General features: G+C 58.9%; 1 protein-coding gene, 2 long non-coding RNA genes and 2 other non-coding genes across 6 annotated transcripts in view; 2 read left to right on the top strand and 3 right to left on the bottom strand.

The window, feature by feature from the left end:
* The first annotated feature begins 829 nt into the window (after positions 1–829).
* Positions 830–902, top strand: TRNAK-UUU (transfer RNA lysine (anticodon UUU)). The gene has a single exon. It is a non-coding gene; the product is annotated as a tRNA-Lys (tRNA).
* A 172-nt stretch (positions 903–1074) lies between these two features.
* TRNAK-UUU (transfer RNA lysine (anticodon UUU)) lies at positions 1075–1147 on the bottom strand. Its single transcript has one exon. It is a non-coding gene; the product is annotated as a tRNA-Lys (tRNA).
* A 789-nt stretch (positions 1148–1936) lies between these two features.
* The window catches only part of PIK3C2B (phosphatidylinositol-4-phosphate 3-kinase catalytic subunit type 2 beta), a 33719-nt gene continuing 23119 nt past the window's right edge, over positions 1937–12536 (top strand). For both annotated transcript variants that reach the window (XM_050985236.1, XM_050985237.1), the window contains exons 1-4: positions 1937–2012; positions 8764–9670; positions 10949–11049; positions 11697–11857. In XM_050985236.1, coding sequence (XP_050841193.1) covers positions 8807–9670; positions 10949–11049; positions 11697–11857 — 1126 coding nt within the window. In that variant the 5' untranslated portion in view covers positions 1937–2012; positions 8764–8806. The remainder of the gene's footprint in view (positions 2013–8763; positions 9671–10948; positions 11050–11696; positions 11858–12536) is intronic.
* Positions 6636–8755, bottom strand: LOC127060803 (uncharacterized). Its single transcript, XR_007780132.1, has 3 exons — positions 8422–8755; positions 8100–8159; positions 6636–7991 (listed from the first exon to the last, which is right to left on the bottom strand). It is a non-coding gene; the product is annotated as an uncharacterized LOC127060803 (long non-coding RNA).
* Positions 9691–10522, bottom strand: LOC127060805 (uncharacterized). The gene is made up of 3 exons (XR_007780135.1): positions 10385–10522; positions 10090–10325; positions 9691–10059 (listed from the first exon to the last, which is right to left on the bottom strand). It is a non-coding gene; the product is annotated as an uncharacterized LOC127060805 (long non-coding RNA).

Consider the following 12536-nt stretch of genomic DNA (forward strand, 5'->3'; position numbering starts at 1 on the left):
CCTCTGTCCTGGAGCTGAGTTATCTTTGTTTTAATATCCACCTGGACATTGGGATATTCCCCAGGACCTTTTACCAACCACTGGAATATCCAGCTGGAAATCAGAATATTCTTTATAGCAGAATATCCACCTAGATATCAGATTTTCCACCTAGATATCAGAATATCCACCTGGATATTAGAATATTCTGGATTTCAGAATATCCACTTAGATATCAGATTTTCCACCTGGATATCAGATTTTCCACCTAGATATCAGAATATCCACCTAGGTATCAGATTTTCCACCTGGATATCAGAATATCCACCTGGATATCAGAATATCCACCTGGATATCAGATTTTCCACCTGGATATCAGAATATCCACCTGGATATTAGAATATTCTGGATATCAGAATATCCAGCTATACCCATTAAAAACCTCACACTTTCCTCTGTCACCTGCTCCAGGTCACCCTGCCTTGTCACGGGTGTGGGCTGAATTATTTCCAGAGCTCCTTTCCAAGTTGGGAATCTTTTCCACATGTTTGGAAAATTCCGAATTAATCCCAGGGCAGGGACAGAGCTGGGAACCGCTGGGTGCCAACAGCGACGGGCTGGGTTTGTGGCCGACTTGGACAGAAATAATGAGAATATTTTGAGAAATGATGAGAATATTTTGAGAAATAGTTAGGATATTTTGAGAAAAAATGAGAATATTTTGTCTAATGATGTGTTTGGGCCGGGGGAGGGAGCAGCACACCGGGAACAGATCCCAACTCCTGGAAAATCCAGGAGCGGCAGCCGTGCTGTACGCTGATAAAAGCAGTGAGCAACGAACCATTTCAGAGCCCGGATAGCTCAGTCGGTAGAGCATCAGACTTTTAATCTGAGGGTCCAGGGTTCAAGTCCCTGTTCGGGCGGTTCTCCTTTTCCCTAAATTTTTCACCTCCCCTTATATTTTTTTCCTCCAAAAACCCTTTTTTACACCTGCAGCACGGCCGGCACTGCCCGCCGGAGAGCCCCGGCTGCGCCTGTAGGGAATCGCTGCAGGAAATAATAATAAAAATAATTATTATAAGGAAAAAAGAAACTCGCCCGAACAGGGACTTGAACCCTGGACCCTCAGATTAAAAGTCTGATGCTCTACCGACTGAGCTATCCGGGCTCTGCTGGCCTGCTGTGGCACCACCGAGATATCCCCGTGCAGAGGAAGTGAGCGGCTGCCGGGATTTTGTGCTTCTGTTTGCCTCCCACCATCTGCACCCCGATCAGCCCCCCACCATCCGCACCCCCGTCTGCACCCCCTAACTGACCCCTTCTGCCTGCACCCCACTGCCCGCACCCCGATCTGCACCCCTCTGTCTGCACCTTCCCTCCTGCACCCCATAACTGACGGCAGCGTCCTGGGGGTGCCGCGGGGCAGCCGGAGCGTGCTGGGGACACGAGGGGACAGCGGGGGACAACAGCCAGTGCTCTGAACATCGCGGGGACATTCCGGGGGACACCGGGGAACACCAGCCGGGGCTCTGAACGTCGCGGGGACATTCCGGGGGACACCGCGGGACACCAGCCGGGGCTCTGGGCAATGAGGAACATCCCGGGGACATTCAGGGGGACACCAGCCGGGGCTCTGAACATCGCGGGGACATTCCGGGGGACACCGGGGCACACCAGCCGGGGCTCTGAACATCTCGGGGACATTCCGGGGGACACCGGGGGACACCAGCCGGGGCTCTGAACATCGCGGGCACATTCCGGGGGACACCAGCCGGGGCTCTGTGCAATGCGGAGCGCGGCCGGGAGATGGCCCCGCACCGTCCCCGCGCTGTGCCCGCCATTGTCCGCCGCCTCCGCCGCGGAGCTCCCGCCTCCCTCCGGCTCCTCCGGCGCCTCCCTCCGGCTCCTCCGGCTCCTCCCGCCTCTCTCCGGCTCCTCCCGCATCCTCCCGGCTCCTCCCGCCTCCCCCCGCCTCCTCCCGGCTCCTCCCGCACCCCCGGCCCCGCCGCCGCCGCCGCAGCCGCTCGGAGCAGGTAGGGCCGCGGAGGGAGCGGGGGGCTCTGCTCGGCTCGTCCCGGGGTTTTACCCGCTAAAAATTGATATTTTCTATTTAAATGGGGGTTTGTACATCCGTAATTTTCCCTCCCGGGGGAGATGCGGCTGCCGCTCGCCTTCCCGGAGCTCCCCAAGAGCTGCGGCTCCTCCTGGGAACCCCGAAAGGGAGCGGGGGGAAATGCGGGGCTGCTCCTTCCCAAGGCACGCGGAGGGGTCGGGGGTCTCGGAATGTCCCCTCGGGAATTTGGGGGGTTTGGAACAATGAGATGGTGCCCGAGGAACGGCGAAGTTGGGCGAAAGGGACGGGGGGGGTTGGGGTCCTGTCCCCTCCCGGCGAGGCAGGGACAGCGATGGGGACAGGGGTGGGGACAGAAATAGGGAAGGGATGGGGATCACGGAATCCTGGCGTGCTTTTGGTCTTGGATTTTGGATTTGAACCCTCTGGTCCCCACCCCCCTGCCCTGGGCAGGGATGCCACCCTCTGGATCAGAGGCTGGGGACAGGGACAAGGACAGGGACAGGGACAGGCCAGCCGTGGTGCCAGGCCGAGCAGGGTCGGCTCAATCCCAACCCTAAACCCGCACGGTTTTAGGGTCAGGAGGCTCGGGTGAGGATGCTGGTGGGATCCCGGATCCCAAACCTGTGGGAATGCTGGCGGATCAGAATTCCAGAGGTTCGGGAGCTGCTCCCGTTGGGCGAGGGAGCTCCAGGGGCTCCCTGCTCGTGTGTGCGAGGCCGAGCACGGCTGGGATTGTTCCCGGCATCTGGGCCCGGCTCCATGAGCACCAGCGTGACCGGGAAAATCAATCCTTCCTTCCCAGAGCGGCAGGGCCGGGATAACAGGGAGCTGGGGGGTGAGGGAACCTGCCTGGAGCCCGGATTTCCCAGGAAGATCAGTCATTCCTTCCCAGAGCTGCAGGGATGGATAACAGGGAGCTGGGAGGTGAGGGAACCTGCCTGGAGCCCGGATTTCCCAGGAAAATCTGTCCTTCCTTCCCAGAGCTGCAGGGATGGGAGAACAGGGAGATGGGGGATGAGGGAATATGTTTCTGGAGCCTGGTATTTCCAGTAAAATCAGTCATTCCTTCCCAGAGCAGGAAGAACGGGATAACAGGGAGTTGTGGGGTGAGGGAACCTGCCTGGAGCCCAGATTTCCCAGGAAAATCAGTCCTTCCTTCCCAGAGCTGCAGGGATGGGATAACAGGGAGCTGTGGGGTGGGGAAACCTGCCTGGAGCCTGGTATTCCCAGGAAAATCGATCTTTTCCCTTGCAAAGTGAGAGGAATGGGATAACAGGGAGCTGGCGGGGTGAGGGAATGCTCCTAGAGCCTGGATCTCCCAGGAAAATCCGTCCTTCCTTCCCAGAGCAGGAAGAACGGGATAACAGGGAGCTGTGGGATGGAGAAACCTGCCTGGAGCCTGGTATTCCCAGGAAAACCAGTCCTTCCTTCCCAGAGCTGCAGGGATGGGATAACAGGGAGCTGGGGGGTGAGGGAATATGTTCCTGGAGCCTGGCATTCCCAGGAAAATCGATCTTTTCCCTTGCAAAGTGAGAGGAATGGGATAACAGGGAGCTGTTGGGGAAACCTGTCTGGAACCCAGATTTCCCAGAAAAATCCTTCCTTCCTTCCCAGAGCTGCAGGGATGGGATAACAGGGAGCTGGAGTCCGATTTTTCCAGGAAAACCCTCCTGCTCTGTGAGGGATGGGATAACAGGGAGTTGTGGGATGGAGAAACCTGCCTGGAGCCGGGTATTCCCAGGAAAACCAGTCCTTCCTTCCCAGAGCTGCAGGGATGGGATAACAGGGAGCTGGGAGGGGAGGGAACCCGCCTGTCCCGGATTTCCCGGGGTAACCGCCCCGGCCAGGCACCTGCCCCACCTGGGAGCACAATCCTGAATTCCAGAGGGAGGTGGGGAGGGGATCCAGAGGATCCAGAGGATCCAGAGGATCGGAGGATCGGCCATTCCAACCCTGCAGCCGGGAATTCCCGGCCTGCTGCAGTGGGAGCAGGTGCTCCGTGTGGGAGCAGGGCTGGGATGGACTGGGATTCACAGGGATGCACTAGGATAGACTGGGATGGACTGGGATTGACTGGAATTCACTGGGGTACATTGGGATGCACTGGGATTCACTGGGGTTCACCAGGATTCACAGGGATGCATTAGGATGGACTGGGATGCACTGGGATTCACAGGGATGCATTAGGATGGACTGGGATGCACTGGGATTCACAGGGATGCATTAGGATGGACTGGGATGCACTGGGATTCACGGGGATGCTCCAGGATGCACTGGGGTGCACTGGGATGCACTGGGATTCACTGGGATTCACTGGGATGCACTGGGATGCACTGGGATTCACCGGGATGTACTGGGATTGACTGGGATGCACTGGGATTGACTGGTTTCACTGGGATGCACCCTGGGATGATCCCAGTCCTCCCTGCATCCCCTTTTTCCTTCCAGACTGTTGGATTTGCTGGATTTGGGATCGCTGGATCCATTTGTGGCTCCAAAAGTGTTTTGTGGGGTGTTTTTGGGGTGTTCCTGTGGTGGTTTTGGGGTGGTTTTGGGGTGTTTTGGGGTGTTCTTGGGGTGTTTTCAGCCCTCCAGCCCCTCCTGTCCCCGCTGCCCCTCCTGTCCCCGGGTGGGTGGCAGCAGGAAGCCGAGATTTGCATAGGACACAGGTGGTGGCATCGGGGACAGCGTGACGACACCTCCACTGTCCCCCAGGGGTGGCCCTGCCCCCCAAAACCCCGGACCCGGGGTGGGGGGTGGGAGATTCCCAAAGTCTGGCCGTGGGTGTGACACAGGGACAGGAGGTGGCTCCGGGCTCGGGGCAGGGTCTGGAGCTGCTTGGGGACACCCTGGGGACACCCTGGGGACACCCTGGGGCCAGGAATTGGGGTCTCTTTAAAAGGGGGGGGGGGTCTGTCACCCCCTGTCCCAATCCTGAGAGGGGGAAGGGAGGGATGGGGGGGCTCGAGGAGCCCCTGGGATCCCATCCCCAGGGATCTGCCATGGGATCCTGTCCGGTTTTCTGGGATCAGGGAGGCTCCAGAGCCCCCTTTAACCGTGGCACCATCAAAATTCCCACTAAATTCCCATCAAAATTCCCAATAAATCCCCGTTAAATCCCTGGAGCAGGAGGCTCTGACCGAGCATCACTTCCTGCTCCTGGACCAGCACTTGGAGGGAGATTTTGGGGCTTTTCCAAAAGATTTTGGGGCTTTTCCACGGGATTTTTTTGCTCCTTTTGGGAAGGGAAGGAGCTGAGCCACCTGCTCAGTGTCCCCAAACCAAGTGACATCCCCTGGTGGTGGCAAGACCCCTCAGCTCTGTGGGGTCAAACCCCATTCCCACCCCATTCCCGCCCCATTCCCGCCCCATTCCCGCGGCAATCCCAGCCCCACAGGCGGCTGCAGGGGATGCAGATGTTTGTCTTGGAGGGCAGCACGGAGCTGTGGCTTCCTCAGCCACAAAACCCAGCCGGGACTTTGTTGCTTTTGGGTTAAAAGCTGATTTTTTCCTCTGTTCGGCTTCCAGCTTTTGGGATTTCTGCTTTTCCAGGAAAAAGCCACAGCTGCCAGCAGGGCCCGAAATGCCAGGGAAGGGAACATTCCCAACCTCTCAGCCCCACTCTGGAGCCACTTTTTCCAGCTGGAAAGCACCAAAATCCCGGGAGGAGCTGGTGCTGGGGGCTGGAAAAGGGAGAAATCCAATGGGAATTGTGGAGCTCATTGGGAACCATCTGGTCCTGCAGAGCTCGGGGTCAGGAGGACAAAAAACCCCCCCAGGAGTGGCCTGGGGACACCCTGGGCTGGAGGGAGGTGGCCACTGGTCACTGGGGTGGGGTGTGGGGGCCACTTGTGGGGCTGGGGGAGGTCCCAGGCCTCCCCTGGGTCTGGGATTTTGGGATTTGGGATTTTCCTGCTTTCCCCCAAAATGGGCGTGGTGATGGCCAGGGCTCCCAGTCCAATATTTGTTGTTGCTGGGGAAGGGGAGTGGCTCCTTTTGACCCTAAATTGGGGCATCAACAGAGCCCTGTGTGGGGCAGAGGAGAGCCTGGGGGGGGGGGCACTGGGGCCAGACCTCACCTGAACCCCAAAAAATGGAGGTCCCATGAGCCAAACCCATCCAAAACCCCAAAAAATGGGAGGTTCCATGAGCCAAACTCAGCCAGAACCCCAAAAATGGGAGGTGCCATGAGCCAGATCTGCCCAAAACCCCAAAATCAGGAGGTTCCATGAGCCACACCCATCCAAAACCCCAAAAATGGGAGGTTCCATGAGCCAAACCCATCCAAAACCCCAAAACCAGGAGGTTCCATGAGCCAAACTCAGCCAGAACCCCAAAAGCTGGAGGTCCCATGAGCCAAACCATCAGAACCCCAAAAAGGAGGTCCATAGCAACCCGCCAGAACCCCAAGGAGGTCCACCCAACCCAAAACCAAAATCGGAGGTTCCATAGCCAACCCCCAAAACCCAAAAAGGAGGTTCCATGCCAACCAAACCCAAACCTAACCTGACAACCACCAGACCCAAACTGGAGGTCCCAAGCCAAATCTGCCCAAAGAGCCGAACCCCAAACACAATGGAGGTTCCATGAGCCAGATCTGCCCAAAACCCCAAAACCTGGAGGTTCCATGAGCCAAACCCATCCAAAATCCCAAAAAATGAGAGGTTCCATGAGCCAAACCTGTCCCAAACCCCAAAAAATGGGAGGTTCCACGTGCCACACCCATCCCAAACCCCACAACCTGGAGCTCCCTGCTGGTGATTTTCAGAGCTGAGCAGGGCCTGGTGCTGGGGAATATCCGTGAAATCCAAAAATTCCCTGGCTCTTCCAGGCCATTCCCAGTTCCCTCTCCTGAAATAAGAGACAGGAGCTGCCCCCTCAGCACCCTCACCCCTTCCTTCCCCATCCTGCTTTAAAAATCCCTGGATTTGCTGCCAGGGTCTGGGGTGGGGTTTTTTTTTTTATCCTCAAATCATGGAAATTTTTAGAAAACCACGGTGCTGGGGCAGCCTGGTGGGGTTTGGGGTGGCTCAGCCCCAGCTGCAGGTGCTGATCCCGCTGCCCTCCCCAAATCTGGGGCTGGTTTTGCCCTTTGGGGGGAATAAAAATTTGGGATTCCAGCTCAGCCCCTGCCCTGCCTGGTGTCCGTGGGCTCCTGGGGAAGTGGAAGCAGCAGCAGCTGCAGCCAAATTTTTTATTTTTACCCCCTGGCCCTGCTGGGCCCCAGCTCGTTTCCCTTTTTCCAGGCACACAGGAAGGGCTAAGCCAGCCCGGCCTTCCTTATCCCAGGGATTCCAGAGGGTGGGAAAGGGACCTTGGGATATTCCATCCATCATCCCAGGGTGCTCCAAACCCCTGACAAACCCGGCCTTGGGCACTCCCAGGGATGGGGCAGCCACGGATTCTGTGGGAATTTGCTGGGAATGAGTCAGGAGTCCTGGAATTGGGATTTTTAAAAATGGAATCCTGGAATGGTTTGGGTTGGAGGATCCTAAGGATCATCCCAGTCCCACCCCATGCCACTTCCCACAGTCCCAGGGTGCTCCAAACCCCATCCAGCCCTGGGGGCTCCCAGGGATCCAGGGGCAGCCACGGATCCCCTGGGAATTCCAACCCAAACCATTCCAGGATTCCTTGTGCTGGTTTGGAATGGGTTGGGAATAAATCCTTCCCTGGGAGGGAAGCATTCCCAGCATTAACCCCTCACCTTCCCCATTCCCAACATCCATGGGTGCCATCCATCAATCCCTCACCTTCCCCATTCCCAGCATCCAGGGGCATCCATCCATTGACCCCACACTTTTCCCCACTCCCAACATTAACCCCACATCTTTCCCCACTCCTGGTATCCATGGGCGCCATCCATCAATCCCACAACTTTCCCCACTCCCATCTGTTAACCCCTCACTATTCCCCACACCCAGCACCAATCCCACACCTTTCCCCATTCCCAACATCCATGGGTACCATCCCATCAATCCCTCACCTTTCCCTATTCCCACCATCAATCCCTCACTATTCCCCATTCCCACCACCAATCCCACACCTTTCCCCATTCCCACCATCAATCCCTCACTATTCCCTATTCCCACCATCAATCCCACACCTTTCCCCATTCCCAGCCCAATTCCACACCTTTCCCTGCTCCCAGCATCAATCCCACACCTCTCCCCATTCCCACCACCAATCCCACACTATTCCCCACTCCCACCACCACTCCCACACCGTCCCCCATTCCCACCCAATCCCACACCTATTCCCCATTCCCAGCACCAATCCCTCAACTTTCCCCTCTCCCACCCAATCCCACACTATTCCCCATTCCCACCACCAAGCCCTCACTATCCCCATCCCACCCAATCCCTCACTATTCCCCATTCCCAGCCCCAATCCCTCACTATTCCCCATTCCCACCACCAATCCCTCACTATTCCCCATTCCCAGCCCCAATCCCTCACTATTCCCCATTCCCAGCCCCAATCCCTCACTATTCCCCATTCCCACCCCAATCCCTCACTATTCCCCATTCCCACCATCAATCCCTCACTATTCCCCATTCCCAGCTCCAATCCCTCACTATTCCCCATTCCCAGCCTCAATCCCTCACTATTCCCCATTCCCACCATCAATCCCTCACTATTCCCCATTCCCAGCCCCAATCCCGCCCCGTCCCCGCTCCCACCCGCTGACCCGGTCCCCTCCCGGTGCAGGATTCTCAGGATGCCGTTCTCCTGACGCCCCGATCCCGGCAGGATGTCGCTCCGCCGCGGCCCCGGCGAGCAGTGGCCGGCGCTGGAGTCGGTGGGGCTGAGCCGCAAGGAGCTGGCGCTGGCCGAGGCGCTGCAGATGGAGTACGATGCCCTGTCCCGCCTCCGCCAGGACAAGGAGGAGAGCCGGGCCAGGAAGGAGCAGCTCCAGGAGCGTTCCCTCATCTCCTGGGACGATCCCTCCGACAGGAACGCCATCAAAGCCGCGCGGGGGCTCTCTGGCTCCGACCCCGCGCTCAGCCACGCCGTCCCCAACGTCCCCGAGGGTCCCCAAGTGCCACCAGGGCCCAGCCCGTCCCGGCCGGAGCCGCAGCCCTGGAAGGGCCCCCTGAGCGGGGATTACCTGCTCATCTTCGAGGATTCCCAGCGGGATTTCCTCGGGGAGCCCCTCAACGGCTCCCAGCCCCACCAGGGCTGCGGCTCCCCCAAAAAGCTCTCGCCGCCCCCGCTGCCCCCCCGGCACCCTCTGTGGGGCTGCCCCGAGGGTGGCCAGCGCTCGGGGAAGGCGTCCCCGCTGTCCCCCAAGGGCCAGGGCCAGCCCAGGGACATCAACATGTTCTCGGTGACCCAGGACAAGCTTTTGGGGCGCCGCATCTCCCAGGAGGATCCCTACGGCGTCGACGCCATCACCTGCCTCAACCTCAAGTCCACCTACGAGTCCGAGGTGCTGCGGGAAGGTTCCCGGGGCTGGAAGGAAGGCAGGAGCATCCTGGAGAAGGAATCCAGCGGGAAGCCGGTGGCACGGAGCAAGACCATGCCCCCCCAGGTGCCCCCGCGCACCTCCGGAGCCCGGGCGGGCAGCAGGAAGAACCTGGCGGCCAACAGGAACCGCAGGATCTCCGTGGAGCCGGTGAGGGGCATCCCCAGGGTGGGAATGGGAATTGGGGAGGGGTGGAGCTGGGAATTCGGAGCTGGGATGTGCCCGAGCTCGGTGTCCTTCTGGGTGGGTTCTCCTTGTGCTGTCGTGGAGGCTCCTTGGAATGGGATGTGGGGATGTCCCAGGAGACAGCGCTGCCCAGGGCCCCAAAAACTGAGCCAGACCTGCCCAGAGCCCCAAAAACTGAGCCAGACCTGTCCAAAACCCCAAACTGAGCCAGACCTGTCAAAAATCCCAAAACTGAAGGTCCTGTAAGTCAGACCTGTCCAAAACCCCAAAACTGAAGGATTTGTGAGCCAGGCCTGCCCAGAGCCCCAAAATCTGAGACAGACCTGTCCAAAACCCCAAAAACTGAGCCAGACCTGCCCAGAGCCCCAAAAACTGAGACAGACCTGTCCAAAACCCCAAAAACTGAGACAGGCCTGCCCAGAGCCCCAAAACTGAGACAGACCTGTCCAAAACCCCAAAATCTGAGACAGACCTGTCCAAAACCCCAAAAAGTGAGACAGACCTGTCCAAAACCCCAAAGCTGAGCCAGACCTGCCCAGAACCCCAAAACTGAGACAGACCTGTCCAAAACCCCAAAAACTGAGCCAGACCTGTCCAAAACCCCAAAACTGAGCCAGACCTGCCCAGAGCCCCAAAACTGAGCCAGACCTGTCCAAAACCCCAAAAACTGAGCCAGACCTGTCCAAAATCCCAAAGCTGAGCCAGACCTGCCCAGAGCCCCAAAACTGAGACAGACCTGTCCAAAACCCCAAAACTGAAGGTCCTGTAAGTCAGATCTGCCCAAAATCCCAAAACTGAAGGTCCCATGGGTCAGACCTGTCCAAAACCCCAAAATCTGAGCCAGACCTGTCCAAAACCACAAAATCTGAGCCAGACCTTTCCAAAACCCCAGAACTGAAGGGTCTGTGAGTCAGACCTGGCACGGCAGTGCCCCCTTCCCTGCTGGGGACAGCAGCTGGCAGTGTCCCCACAGCCTGGGGACGCTCCCTGCCCATCCTGCTGCTCCTCCCTGTGGGATGTCCCTGGCAATGGCCACTTCTGGGGGGGCTCTGAGGGTCTCCAAGCCACGGGCAAGCCAACCCCCCCCTGTGCTGGCCCAGAGCCCCCACACCACTGCAGGGCCACCTCTGTCCCCACCACGGTGGCCCTGGAGTGGCACAGGCTGCTCTGGCCGGGGCTCTGGGGGTCCCCATGGGAGTGTGGGGTGGCCCCCAGCTGATGGGCTTGTGCCCTGCCCCACAGGTGGCCCCCAGGCCCCACTCCCTGGCCAATGGCTACGAGCTCTTCGAGGTGTCCGAGGAGCGGGACGAGGAGGTGGCCGCCTTCTGTCACATGCTGGATGTGTGAGTACCCAAAACGTCCCCAAAACAACCCAAAGGGGCTTCAGGGCCACCAAGAGGGGATTCAGGGCCACCAAGAGGGGATTCAGGGCCACCAAAGGGGATCCAATGTCACCAAAAGGGGATTCAGGGTGACCCCAAGGGGATTCAGGGCTATCCTGAGAGGCTTCAGGGCCACCAAGAGGGGCTTCAGGGCCACCAAAATGGGATCCAAGGCCACAAAAATGGGATCCAAAGCCACCAAAAGGGGATTCAGGGTCACTCTGAGGGAATTCAGGGCCAGCCTGAGGGAATTCAGGGCCACCAAGAGGGGTTGCATGGCCACAAAAGGGGATCCAAGGTCACCAAAAGGGGATCCAAGGTCACCAAAAAGGGCTTCAGGGCCACCCCAGGGGGCTTCAGGGCCACCCCAAGGGGATTCAGGGCCACCAAGAGGGGCTTCAGGGCCACCAAGAGGGGCTACAGGGCCACCAAAATGGGATCCAAGGCCACCCCAAGGGGATTCAGGGCCACCAAGCGGGGCTGTTCCCAGGAGTGCCGAGCCCTTGTGGTGCCAGAAGGGGATTCCTGCCCACCCAGGTGATTTTGGGGCAGGGACCCCCCCCCTCCCCAGCCCCAGCAGGACCCCTGAGCCCCCCCTGGTCCCGCAGGCTGCGCTCCAGCTGCGGCTCCAGCTGCGGCTCCAGCTGCGGGTCGGGCCTGGTGTGGAACGCGGTGAACCTGAGCCCGGAGCAGCCGGGCCACGGCGTCAGCCTGAAGGTGACAGTGCTGTGTGACAGCCTGAGGGAGCCACTCACCTTCACCTGCGACTGTGAGTGCGCCCCGGCCGCGGGGGGGGCTGGAATACCCACAATCCCCACATTCCCGCCGTTCCTGCCGTTCCCATCATTCCCCCATCCCCACCATTCCATCGTGACCCCAATCCCACCATTACCCCATTACCCCATTCCCCCCATCTCCACCAATCCCACCATTCCCACCATTCCCACTGTTCCTGCCATCCCCACCATCCCCACCATTCCCCCATCCCACCATCCTCACCATTCCCTCAATCCCTCCAATCCCACCATTCCTGCCGTTCCCACCATTCCCACCGTTCCTGCCATCCCCACCATCCTCACCATTCCCTCAATCCCTCCATTCCCACCATTCCTACCGTTCCCACCGTTCCCACCATTCCCACCATTCTCCCATTCCCCCAAGCCCACCATTCCCACCATTCCCGCTGTTCCTGCCATTCCTGCCATTCCCCCATCCTCACCATTCCCACCATTCCCTCAATCCCTCCATCCCCACCATTCCTGCCATTCCCACCATTCCTCCATTCCCCCAATCCCACCATTCCCACTGTTCCCGCTGTTCCTGCCATTCCTGCTGTTCTTGCCATTCCCCACCATCCCCACCATTCCCATCATTCCCCCAGTCCACCATTCCTCCATCCCCACCAATCCCACCAATCCCCCAGTCCCCCATTCCCACCATTCCCACCA

The sequence above is a fragment of the Serinus canaria genome, chromosome 26 (assembly GCF_022539315.1).
Source record: "Serinus canaria isolate serCan28SL12 chromosome 26, serCan2020, whole genome shotgun sequence".
NCBI lineage: Eukaryota > Metazoa > Chordata > Aves > Passeriformes > Fringillidae > Serinus > Serinus canaria.